Genomic DNA, 13,209 nt, shown 5'->3' with positions numbered 1-13,209 from the left:
CTGGCTCCAGTAACCTAGGACTTGTTCTTCTCCTGCTAGATGCCGTGGGGTTGGGACCACTCTGGCTCCAGTAACCTAGGACTTGTTCTTCTCTTGCTAGATGCCGTGGGGTTGGGACCACTCTGGCTCCAGTAACCTAGGACTTGTTCTTCTCCTGCTAGATGCCGTGGGGTTGGGACCACTCTGGCTCCAGTAACCCAGGACTTGTTCTTCTCCTGCTAGATGCCGTGGGGTTGGGACCACTCTGGCTCCAGTAACCCAGGACTTGTTCTTCTCCTGCTAGATGCCGTGGGGTTGGGACTACTCTGGCTCCAGTAACCCAGGACTTGTTCTTCTCCTGCTAGATGCCGTGGGGTTGGGACCACTCTGGCTCCAGTAACCTAGGACTTGTTCTTCTCCTGCTAGATGCCGTGGGGTTGGGACCACTCTGGCTCCAGTAACCCAGGACTTGTTCTTCTCCTGCTAGCTACCGTGGTGTTGGGACCACTCTGGCTCCAGTAACCTAGGACTTGTTCTTCTCCTGCTAGCTGCCGTGGGGTTGGGACCACTCTGGCTCCAGTAACCTAGGACTTGTTCTTCTCCTGCTAGATGCCGTGGGGTTGGGACTACTCTGGCTCCAGTAACCTAGGACTTGTTCTTCTCCTGCTAGCTGCCGTGGGGTTGGGACTACTCTGGCTCCAGTAACCTAGGACTTGTTCTTCTCCTGCTAGATGCCGTGGGGTTGGGACTACTCTGGCTCCAGTAACCTAGGACTTGTTCTTCTCCTGCTAGATGCCGTGGGGTTGGGACTACTCTGGCTCCAGTAACCTAGGACTTGTTCTTCTCCTGCTAGCTGCCGTGAGGTTGGGACTACTCTGGCTCCAGTAACCCAGGACTTGTTCTTCTCCTGCTAGCTACCGTGGGGTTGGGACTACTCTGGCTCCAGTAACCTAGGACTTGTTCTTCTCCTGCTAGATGCCGTGGGGTTGGGACTACTCTGGCTCCAGTAACCTAGGACTTGTTCTTCTCCTGCTAGATGCCGTGGGGTTGGGACTACTCTGGCTCCAGTAACCTAGGACTTGTTCTTCTCCTGCTAGATGCCGTGGGGTTGGGACCACTCTGGCTCCAGTAACCTAGGACTTGTTCTTCTCCTGCTAGATGCCGTGGGGTTGGGACCACTCTGGCTCCAGTAACCTAGGACTTGTTCTTCTCCTGCTAGATGCCGTGGGGTTGGGACCACTCTGGCTCCAGTAACCCAGGACTTGTTCTTCTCCTGCTAGATGCCGTGGGGTTGGGACCACTCTGGCTCCAGTAACCCAGGACTTGTTCTTCTCCTGCTAGATGCCGTGGGGTTGGGACTACTCTGGCTCCAGTAACCCAGGACTTGTTCTTCTCCTGCTAGATGCCGTGGGGTTGGGACCACTCTGGCTCCAGTAACCTAGGACTTGTTCTTCTCCTGCTAGATGCCGTGGGGTTGGGACCACTCTGGCTCCAGTAACCTAGGACTTGTTCTTCTCCTGCTAGATGCCGTGGGGTTGGGACCACTCTGGCTCCAGTAACCTAGGACTTGTTCTTCTCCTGCTAGATGCCGTGGGGTTGGGACCACTCTGGCTCCAGTAACCCAGGACTTGTTCTTCTCCTGCTAGATGCCGTGGGGTTGGGACCACTCTGGCTCCAGTAACCCAGGACTTGTTCTTCTCCTGCTAGATGCCGTGGGGTTGGGACTACTCTGGCTCCAGTAACCCAGGACTTGTTCTTCTCCTGCTAGATGCCGTGGGGTTGGGACCACTCTGGCTCCAGTAACCTAGGACTTGTTCTTCTCCTGCTAGATGCCGTGGGGTTGGGACCACTCTGGCTCCAGTAACCCAGGACTTGTTCTTCTCCTGCTAGCTACCGTGGTGTTGGGACCACTCTGGCTCCAGTAACCTAGGACTTGTTCTTCTCCTGCTAGCTGCCGTGGGGTTGGGACCACTCTGGCTCCAGTAACCTAGGACTTGTTCTTCTCCTGCTAGATGCCGTGGGGTTGGGACTACTCTGGCTCCAGTAACCTAGGACTTGTTCTTCTCCTGCTAGCTGCCGTGGGGTTGGGACTACTCTGGCTCCAGTAACCTAGGACTTGTTCTTCTCCTGCTAGATGCCGTGGGGTTGGGACTACTCTGGCTCCAGTAACCTAGGACTTGTTCTTCTCCTGCTAGATGCCGTGGGGTTGGGACTACTCTGGCTCCAGTAACCTAGGACTTGTTCTTCTCCTGCTAGCTGCCGTGAGGTTGGGACTACTCTGGCTCCAGTAACCCAGGACTTGTTCTTCTCCTGCTAGCTACCGTGGGGTTGGGACTACTCTGGCTCCAGTAACCTAGGACTTGTTCTTCTCCTGCTAGATGCCGTGGGGTTGGGACTACTCTGGCTCCAGTAACCTAGGACTTGTTCTTCTCCTGCTAGATGCCGTGGGGTTGGGACTACTCTGGCTCCAGTAACCTAGGACTTGTTCTTCTCCTGCTAGATGCCGTGGGGTTGGGACCACTCTGGCTCCAGTAACCTAGGACTTGTTCTTCTCCTGCTAGATGCCGTGGGGTTGGGACCACTCTGGCTCCAGTAACCTAGGACTTGTTCTTCTCCTGCTAGATGCCGTGGGGTTGGGACCACTCTGGCTCCAGTAACCTAGGACTTGTTCTTCTCCTGCTAGATGCCGTGGGGTTGGGACCACTCTGGCTCCAGTAACCTAGGACTTGTTCTTCTCCTGCTAGATGCCGTGGGGTTGGGACCACTCTGGCTCCAGTAACCCAGGACTTGTTCTTCTCCTGCTAGATGCCGTGGGGTTGGGACCACTCTGGCTCCAGTAACCCAGGACTTGTTCTTCTCCTGCTAGATGCCGTGGGGTTGGGACTACTCTGGCTCCAGTAACCCAGGACTTGTTCTTCTCCTGCTAGATGCCGTGGGGTTGGGACCACTCTGGCTCCAGTAACCTAGGACTTGTTCTTCTCCTGCTAGATGCCGTGGGGTTGGGACCACTCTGGCTCCAGTAACCCAGGACTTGTTCTTCTCCTGCTAGCTACCGTGGTGTTGGGACCACTCTGGCTCCAGTAACCTAGGACTTGTTCTTCTCCTGCTAGCTGCCGTGGGGTTGGGACCACTCTGGCTCCAGTAACCTAGGACTTGTTCTTCTCCTGCTAGATGCCGTGGGGTTGGGACTACTCTGGCTCCAGTAACCTAGGACTTGTTCTTCTCCTGCTAGCTGCCGTGGGGTTGGGACTACTCTGGCTCCAGTAACCTAGGACTTGTTCTTCTCCTGCTAGATGCCGTGGGGTTGGGACTACTCTGGCTCCAGTAACCTAGGACTTGTTCTTCTCCTGCTAGATGCCGTGGGGTTGGGACTACTCTGGCTCCAGTAACCTAGGACTTGTTCTTCTCCTGCTAGCTGCCGTGAGGTTGGGACTACTCTGGCTCCAGTAACCCAGGACTTGTTCTTCTCCTGCTAGCTACCGTGGGGTTGGGACTACTCTGGCTCCAGTAACCTAGGACTTGTTCTTCTCCTGCTAGATGCCGTGGGGTTGGGACTACTCTGGCTCCAGTAACCTAGGACTTGTTCTTCTCCTGCTAGATGCCGTGGGGTTGGGACTACTCTGGCTCCAGTAACCTAGGACTTGTTCTTCTCCTGCTAGATGCCGTGGGGTTGGGACCACTCTGGCTCCAGTAACCTAGGACTTGTTCTTCTCCTGCTAGATGCCGTGGGGTTGGGACCACTCTGGCTCCAGTAACCCAGGACTTGTTCTTCTCCTGCTAGATGCCGTGGGGTTGGGACCACTCTGGCTCCAGTAACCCAGGACTTGTTCTTCTCCTGCTAGATGCCGTGGGGTTGGGACCACTCTGGCTCCAGTAACCCAGGACTTGTTCTTCTCCTGCTAGATGCCGTGGGGTTGGGACTACTCTGGCTCCAGTAACCCAGGACTTGTTCTTCTCCTGCTAGATGCCGTGGGGTTGGGACCACTCTGGCTCCAGTAACCTAGGACTTGTTCTTCTCCTGCTAGATGCCGTGGGGTTGGGACCACTCTGGCTCCAGTAACCTAGGACTTGTTCTTCTCCTGCTAGATGCCGTGGGGTTGGGACCACTCTGGCTCCAGTAACCTAGGACTTGTTCTTCTCCTGCTAGATGCCGTGGGGTTGGGACCACTCTGGCTCCAGTAACCCAGGACTTGTTCTTCTCCTGCTAGATGCCGTGGGGTTGGGACCACTCTGGCTCCAGTAACCCAGGACTTGTTCTTCTCCTGCTAGATGCCGTGGGGTTGGGACTACTCTGGCTCCAGTAACCCAGGACTTGTTCTTCTCCTGCTAGATGCCGTGGGGTTGGGACCACTCTGGCTCCAGTAACCTAGGACTTGTTCTTCTCCTGCTAGATGCCGTGGGGTTGGGACCACTCTGGCTCCAGTAACCCAGGACTTGTTCTTCTCCTGCTAGCTACCGTGGTGTTGGGACCACTCTGGCTCCAGTAACCTAGGACTTGTTCTTCTCCTGCTAGCTGCCGTGGGGTTGGGACCACTCTGGCTCCAGTAACCTAGGACTTGTTCTTCTCCTGCTAGATGCCGTGGGGTTGGGACTACTCTGGCTCCAGTAACCTAGGACTTGTTCTTCTCCTGCTAGCTGCCGTGGGGTTGGGACTACTCTGGCTCCAGTAACCTAGGACTTGTTCTTCTCCTGCTAGATGCCGTGGGGTTGGGACTACTCTGGCTCCAGTAACCTAGGACTTGTTCTTCTCCTGCTAGATGCCGTGGGGTTGGGACTACTCTGGCTCCAGTAACCTAGGACTTGTTCTTCTCCTGCTAGCTGCCGTGAGGTTGGGACTACTCTGGCTCCAGTAACCCAGGACTTGTTCTTCTCCTGCTAGCTACCGTGGGGTTGGGACTACTCTGGCTCCAGTAACCTAGGACTTGTTCTTCTCCTGCTAGATGCCGTGGGGTTGGGACTACTCTGGCTCCAGTAACCTAGGACTTGTTCTTCTCCTGCTAGATGCCGTGGGGTTGGGACTACTCTGGCTCCAGTAACCTAGGACTTGTTCTTCTCCTGCTAGATGCCGTGGGGTTGGGACCACTCTGGCTCCAGTAACCTAGGACTTGTTCTTCTCCTGCTAGATGCCGTGGGGTTGGGACCACTCTGGCTCCAGTAACCTAGGACTTGTTCTTCTCCTGCTAGATGCCGTGGGGTTGGGACCACTCTGGCTCCAGTAACCCAGGACTTGTTCTTCTCCTGCTAGATGCCGTGGGGTTGGGACCACTCTGGCTCCAGTAACCCAGGACTTGTTCTTCTCCTGCTAGATGCCGTGGGGTTGGGACTACTCTGGCTCCAGTAACCCAGGACTTGTTCTTCTCCTGCTAGATGCCGTGGGGTTGGGACCACTCTGGCTCCAGTAACCTAGGACTTGTTCTTCTCCTGCTAGATGCCGTGGGGTTGGGACCACTCTGGCTCCAGTAACCCAGGACTTGTTCTTCTCCTGCTAGCTACCGTGGTGTTGGGACCACTCTGGCTCCAGTAACCTAGGACTTGTTCTTCTCCTGCTAGCTGCCGTGGGGTTGGGACCACTCTGGCTCCAGTAACCTAGGACTTGTTCTTCTCCTGCTAGATGCCGTGGGGTTGGGACTACTCTGGCTCCAGTAACCTAGGACTTGTTCTTCTCCTGCTAGCTGCCGTGGGGTTGGGACTACTCTGGCTCCAGTAACCTAGGACTTGTTCTTCTCCTGCTAGATGCCGTGGGGTTGGGACTACTCTGGCTCCAGTAACCTAGGACTTGTTCTTCTCCTGCTAGATGCCGTGGGGTTGGGACTACTCTGGCTCCAGTAACCTAGGACTTGTTCTTCTCCTGCTAGCTGCCGTGAGGTTGGGACTACTCTGGCTCCAGTAACCCAGGACTTGTTCTTCTCCTGCTAGCTACCGTGGGGTTGGGACTACTCTGGCTCCAGTAACCTAGGACTTGTTCTTCTCCTGCTAGATGCCGTGGGGTTGGGACTACTCTGGCTCCAGTAACCTAGGACTTGTTCTTCTCCTGCTAGATGCCGTGGGGTTGGGACTACTCTGGCTCCAGTAACCCAGGACTTGTTCTTCTCCTGCTAGCTACTGTGGGGTTGGGACTACTCTGGCTCCAGTAACCTAGGACTTGTTCTTCTCCTGCTAGATGCCGTGGGGTTGGGACCACTCTGGCTCCAGTAACCCAGGACTTGTTCTTCTCCTGCTAGATGCCGTGAGGTTGGGACTACTCTGGCTCCAGTAACCTAGGACTTGTTCTTCTCCTGCTAGCTACCGTGGGGTTGGGACCACTCTGGCTCCAGTACGCTAGGACTTGTTCTTCTCCTGCTAGCTGCCGTGGGGTTGGGACTACTCTGGCTCCAGTAACCCAGGACTTGTTCTTCTCCTGCTAGCTACCGTGGGGTTGGGACTACTCTGGCTCCAGTAACCTAGGACTTGTTCTTCTCCTGCTAGCTACCGTGGGGTTGGGACCACTCTGGCTCCAGTAACCTAGGACTTGTTCTTCTCCTGCTAGATGCCGTGGGGTTGGGACTACTCTGGCTCCAGTAACCTAGGACTTGTTCTTCTCCTGCTAGCTACCGTGGGGTTGGGACTACTCTGGCTCCAGTAACCTAGGACTTGTTCTTCTCCTGCTAGCTACCGTGGGGTTGGGACTACTCTGGCTCCAGTAACCTAGGACTTGTTCTTCTCCTGCTAGCTGCCGTGGGGTTGGGATTACTCTGGCTCCAGTAACCTAGGACTTGTTCTTCTCCTGCTAGCTGCCGTGGGGTTGGGACTACTCTGGCTCCAGTAACCTAGGACTTGTTCTTCTCCTGCTAGATGCCGTGGGGTTGGGACCACTCTGGCTCCAGTAACCTGGGACTTGTTCTTCTCCTGCTAGATGCCGTGGTGTTGGGACTACTCTGGCTCCAGTAACCCGGGACTTGTTCTTCTCCTGCTAGCTGCCGTGGGGTTGGGACTACTCTGGCTCCAGTAACCTAGGACTTGTTCTTCTCCTGCTAGATGCCGTGGGGTTGGGACTACTCTGGCTCCAGTAACCCAGGACTTGTTCTTCTCCTGCTAGCTGGCGTGGGGTTGGGACCACTCTGGCTCCAGTAACCTAGGACTTGTTCTTCTCCTGCTAGATGCTGTGGGGTTGGGACTACTCTGGCTCCAGTAACCCAGGACTTGTTCTTCTCCTGCTAGCTACTGTGGGGTTGGGACTACTCTGGCTCCAGTAACCTAGGACTTGTTCTTCTCCTGCTAGATGCCGTGGGGTTGGGACCACTCTGGCTCCAGTAACCCAGGACTTGTTCTTCTCCTGCTAGATGCCGTGAGGTTGGGACTACTCTGGCTCCAGTAACCTAGGACTTGTTCTTCTCCTGCTAGCTACCGTGGGGTTGGGACCACTCTGGCTCCAGTACGCTAGGACTTGTTCTTCTCCTGCTAGCTGCCGTGGGGTTGGGACTACTCTGGCTCCAGTAACCCAGGACTTGTTCTTCTCCTGCTAGCTACCGTGGGGTTGGGACTACTCTGGCTCCAGTAACCTAGGACTTGTTCTTCTCCTGCTAGCTACCATGGGGTTGGGACCACTCTGGCTCCAGTAACCTAGGACTTGTTCTTCTCCTGCTAGATGCCGTGGGGTTGGGACTACTCTGGCTCCAGTAACCTAGGACTTGTTCTTCTCCTGCTAGCTACCGTGGGGTTGGGACTACTCTGGCTCCAGTAACCTAGGACTTGTTCTTCTCCTGCTAGCTACCGTGGGGTTGGGACTACTCTGGCTCCAGTAACCTAGGACTTGTTCTTCTCCTGCTAGCTGCCGTGGGGTTGGGACTACTCTGGCTCCAGTAACCTAGGACTTGTTCTTCTTCTGCTAGCTGCCGTGGGGTTGGGACTACTCTGGCTCCAGTAACCTAGGACTTGTTCTTCTCCTGCTAGATGCCGTGGGGTTGGGACCACTCTGGCTCCAGTAACCTGGGACTTGTTCTTCTCCTGCTAGATGCCGTGGTGTTGGGACTACTCTGGCTCCAGTAACCCAGGACTTGTTCTTCTCCTGCTAGCTGCCGTGGGGTTGGGACTACTCTGGCTCCAGTAACCTAGGACTTGTTCTTCTCCTGCTAGATGCCGTGGGGTTGGGACTACTCTGGCTCCAGTAACCCAGGACTTGTTCTTCTCCTGCTAGCTGGCGTGGGGTTGGGACTACTCTGGCTCCAGTAACCTAGGACTTGTTCTTCTCCTGCTAGATGCTGTGGGGTTGGGACCTCTCTGGCTCCAGTAACCTGGGACTTGTTCTTCTCCTGCTAGCTGCCGTGGGGTTGGGACTACTCTGGCTCCAGTAACCTAGGACTTGTTCTTCTCCTGCTAGATGCCGTGGGGTTGGGACTGCTCTGGCTCCAGTAACCTAGGACTTGTTCTTCTCCTGCTAGCTGGCGTGGGGTTGGGACCACTCTGGCTCCAGTAACCTAGGACTTGTTCTTCTCCTGCTAGCTGCCGTGGGGTTGGGACTACTCTGGCTCCAGTAACCTAGGAGAACTGAAGCTGATGTTAGAGGAGAGTCTAATGCTACGCCGTCTCAAGTCAGAGGTCCTCTCTCAGCTTCCTGCCAAGCAACGCAAGGTTGTCACGGTGACCACAGACGGTATCAACACCCGCACCAAGGCAGCCCTGTCTGCCGCAGCCAAGGATCTGGCCAAGGGACAACACAACCACAACGTGAGTACAGGGGAAGAGAGATTATTAGTAAAAACGATACTCTTACAGCTCATTTTGACGCTAGATGAAGAGTGTTTCTCGAGAGCATTCCATTAATGTTGCTCTAGTTTCACCTTGACATGTCTTGTTAAACACATTTGTCTTCTGTTGGCTTTTTATTCTGTTCAGAAGATGAAGGAGGCTCTTCTGGTCTTCTTTAACCACACTGCCGAGGCCAAGATTAAAGCCATCATGTGAGTTGAAAGTGTTTACCCCACATTGAGAGTACAGTGCTGAGAGCCTGCTGTTTTAAACCAGTTCTGTTTCTGTTACTCAGGGAGTACATCATGGACATGCTGGAGAGCGGAAGAGAGAAGTTCCTGGTGTTTGCTCATCACAAGCTGGTCCTGGACGCTATCACCAAGGAGTTGGGGGAGAAGGTGAGGAGAACAGGATGCCTGATCAACAGACTTAAGGTTTATCCACACGAGAAAGACTTTGGTTTAGATGACTCACTTTTCTAGTAAATATTGAAATCAGTACAGACTTGTGCCTTATGCGATGACTCTGCTGGAAATTGGGTGCCTAATGCCACGAGTGGTTTTAGTTTATCTTCAGGTAGATGACCTGCTTATCTTGTAAATATTTAAAACATGACGGAGGAACAAAAATAGCATAAATAGGAAAGTATACCAGTTTCAGTTGAGTACCAGGATGTTTACAGCTGTGCCATACAGATTGAAAAATAGCTGGGAAGAGATTTTTGATGCATCGATTCTATGGCACAGGGTGTATGAGTTGATATGTAAAACAACGTAAGATTCAAGACTTCAAGATTTTCAGCTAAAATTATTGTACAGAATTCTTGCCACCAACAAAATGTTGAATATTTGGGGCGTACAATCATCGATGCTCTACAGATTTTGTTGTGAGGATACAGAATCAATAGACCATTTATTTTGGTATTGCCCTCAGGTAGCCTGTTTCTGGTCTCAGGTTCAGGAATGGCTGAAAATGCATAGCATTGATCTAAAATTGACCCTATAAATAGTACTGTTAGGAGATCCGGAGAGACCGGCTCAGTCAATTACTAATATACTAATACTCTTAGTAAAAGTATTTATCTTCAATTCGCAATCTGTGGATTCTGTTCGATTAGATACAATTTGAATCTATCTAAATCTATGTTAAACATCACATCACAATTGAACGTTTTTTGCATTGTTTTCTTTTGTCTTTTTTTTTTTCTCTTTTGTTGGTGCATTGTGGGATGTGGACTTGGGGGGTGTGGGGAATGGAGGGAGAGCTTATTTTTTGGGGAGGGGGGGTCTCGGATGGTTGAGGTAGCTCTTGGAGACCTGTGTGTGGGGGGGGGGGTCTTGGAGGGCTGGTGGCCTGGCAGTCGAGAGCTTGGGCCGGTGGCTGATTCAGCCTCTCCGTTTTTGACCTTGTCGGAGATCTGTCAAAGTGCCCTTGAGCAGGGAGGTTGACCCTGGTTGGTCCTGCGGGTCGCTCTGGATGGGAGTCTGTTAGATGTCTGAATGTAACTGTTGAGCGGCTTCACTGCAGGTAGAAGGTATATTTTAATATTCAATAGAACAAGATGAAACACGACTGTCTTATGTGTTTCCATTGTTGTTGGTGTTATTTCAGGGTATCGACTACATCCGTATAGACGGCTCCACCCCGTCCGCAGAGCGGCAGCAGCTGTGTGACCGGTTCCAGTTCACTGACAAGAGCTGTGTAGCGGTGCTCTCCATCACTGCAGCTAACATGGGCATCACCCTGCACTCTGCTGCTCTGGTGGTGTTTGCTGAGCTATTCTGGAACCCCGGGGTAAGGACCTGACTAACCTTTAACCCCCTAGAGTCGATGTCTGCCACTCCGCGGAAATCTAATCGGCATAATACAAAAACCCCCATCAAAATCGGTCAGTTTAAGATAGATGGCTGCGTCTCAATCAACTGCATCCGCTATGTAACACTTGTATGTGTACGTGAGAGTCTTACCTTTCCACAAAAGGGTCATATTAGGGTGTAGCCCAAACGCTGCAGACAGAAGTTGGCAGATCGGCTGTTCTTAGTAGTCTTAGGGTAAGGACCTGTCTAACCTCTAACCTTTGCTCTGGTGGTGTTCTCTGAACTCTTCTGGGGTAAGGTTCCTGACCTCTGAACTCTTCTGGGGTAAGGTTCCTGACCTCTGAACTCTTCTGGGGTAAGGTTCCTGACCTCTGAACTCTTCTGGGGTAAGGTTCCTGACCTCTGAACTCTTCTGGGGTAAGGTTCCTGACCTCTGAACTCTTCTGGGGTAAGGTTCCTGACCTCTGAACTCTTCTGGGGTAAGGTTCCTGACCTCTGAACTCTTCTGGGGTAAGGTTCCTGACCTCTGAACTCTTCTGGGGTAAGGTTCCTGACCTCTGAACTCTTCTGGGGTAAGGTTCCTGACCTCTGAACTCTTCTGGGGTAAGGTTCCTGACCTCTGAACTCTTCTGGGGTAAGGTTCCTGACCTCTGAACTCTTCTGGGGTAAGGTTCCTGACCTCTGAACTCTTCTGGGGTAAGGTTCCTGACCTCTGAACTCTTCTGGGGTAAGGTTCCTGACCTCTGAACTCTTCTGGGGTAAGGTTCCTGACCTCTGAACTCTTCTGGGGTAAGGTTCCCGACCTCTGAACTCTTCTGGGGTAAGGTTCCCGACCTCTGAACTCTTCTGGGGTAAGGTTCCCGACCTCTGAACTCTTCTGGGGTAAGGTTCCCGACCTCTGAACTCTTCTGGGGTAAGGTTCCCGACCTCTGAACTCTTCTGGGGTAAGGTTCCCGACCTCTGAACTCTTCTGGGGTAAGGTTCCTGACCTCTGAACTCTTCTGGGGTAAGGTTCCTGACCTCTGAACTCTTCTGGGGTAAGGTTCCTGACCTCTGAACTCTTCTGGGGTAAGGTTCCTGACCTCTGAACTCTTCTGGGGTAAGGTTCCTGACCTCTGAACTCTTCTGGGGTAAGGTTCCTGACCTCTGAACTCTTCTGGGGTAAGGTTCCTGACCTCTGAACTCTTCTGGGGTAAGGTTTCTGACCTCTGAACTCTTCTGGGGTAAGGTTCCTGACCTCTAACCCCTTACCCAGTGGTGTCACCAAACAGAGTGTCTTGGTTGTGAATGCAGCTACAGCTGCTCTGTGTTCATATATCCTCCTATACTGTCTAACATCCTAATGATGTCCTCTGGAATCTATCAGATAATGATCCAGGCTGAGGACAGAGTGCATCGTATCGGTCAGACCAGCAACGTGGACATCCACTACCTGGTCGCCAAGGGAACCGCAGATGACTACCTGTGGTACGTCGGCTCCTCCTCTTGAACCTGGAACTAACCTCTAACCTCTAATATCTATTAGGGTGATACTTCTGAAGGAACCATTTTACCAAATGGGACAATAAAGATATTGATTGGTTTGTGTTTATGTATTGTAGGCCGATGATCCAGGAGAAGATGCATGTTCTGGAGCAGGTGGGGCTATCAGAATCCAACCTGTCAGAGAAGGCAGAGTCTGCCAGCTTCCACTCCAAGGTGAGGGGCACCGTTGGTGTTTGCTACACAGATGGGCTACACACGTCAGTCCACAGATTGGCTACCCTAGTTTAGTCAGGTTGGCTGTTGACCTATCAGGCTCCTCCTCCACCACATCACTGGCATGGTTTAGTCAGGTTGGCTGTTGACCTATCAGGCTCCGCCTCTACTACATCACTGGCATGGTTTAGTCAGGTTGGCTGTTGACCTATCAGGCTCCTCCTCCACTACATCACTGGCATGGTTTAGTCAGGTTGGCTGTTGACCTATCAGGCTCCTCCTCCACTACATCACTGGCATGGTTTAGTCAGGTTGGCTGTTGACCTATCAGGCTCCTCCTCCACTACATCACTGGCATGGTTTAGTCAGGTTGGCTGTTGACCTATCAGGCTCCTCCTCCACTACATCACTGGCATGGTTTAGTCAGGTTGGCTGTTGACCTATCAGGCTCCTCCTCCACTACATCACTGGCATGGTTTAGTCAGGTTGGCTGTTGACCTATCAGGCTCCTCCTCTACTACATCACTGGCATGGTTTAGTCAGGTTGGCTGTTGACCTATCAGGCTCCTCCTCTACTACATCACTGGCATGGTTTAGTCAGGTTGGCTGTTGACCTATCAGGCTCCTCCTCCACTACATCACTGGCATGGTTTAGTCAGGTTGGCTGTTGACCTATCAGGCTCCTCCTCTACTACATCACTGGCATGGTTTAGTCAGGTTGGCTGTTGACCTATCAGGCTCCTCCTCCACTACATCACTGGCATGGTTTAGTCAGGTTGGCTGTTGACCTATCAGGCTCCTCCTCCACTACATCACTGGCATGGTTTAGTCAGGTTGGCTGTTGACCTATCAGGCTCCTCCTCTACCACATCACTGGCATGGTTTAGTCAGGTTGGCTGTTGACCTATCAGGCTCCTCCTCCACTACATCACTGGCATGGTTTAGTCAGGTTGGCTGTTGACCTATCAGGCTCCTCCTCCACTACATCACT

At 52.8% G+C, this 13,209-nt stretch overlaps 1 protein-coding gene across 1 annotated transcript in view; it reads left to right on the top strand.

Moving 5' to 3' along the window:
• Nucleotides 1–13,209, top strand: part of smarcal1 (SWI/SNF related, matrix associated, actin dependent regulator of chromatin, subfamily a-like 1) — a 59,402-nt gene that overhangs the window by 26,541 nt on the left and 19,652 nt on the right. The window contains exons 10-15 of the mRNA XM_071341919.1: nt 8,458–8,682; nt 8,851–8,915; nt 8,999–9,101; nt 10,315–10,497; nt 11,887–11,987; nt 12,122–12,218. Of these exons, the coding sequence (XP_071198020.1) occupies nt 8,458–8,682; nt 8,851–8,915; nt 8,999–9,101; nt 10,315–10,497; nt 11,887–11,987; nt 12,122–12,218 (774 nt within the window). The remainder of the gene's footprint in view (nt 1–8,457; nt 8,683–8,850; nt 8,916–8,998; nt 9,102–10,314; nt 10,498–11,886; nt 11,988–12,121; nt 12,219–13,209) is intronic.

The sequence above is a fragment of the Salvelinus alpinus genome, chromosome 14, assembly GCF_045679555.1.
Source record: "Salvelinus alpinus chromosome 14, SLU_Salpinus.1, whole genome shotgun sequence".
NCBI lineage: Eukaryota > Metazoa > Chordata > Actinopteri > Salmoniformes > Salmonidae > Salvelinus > Salvelinus alpinus.
Note: the sequence above shows the minus strand (reverse complement) of the source record. Positions and strands in the feature narration are given on the sequence as shown.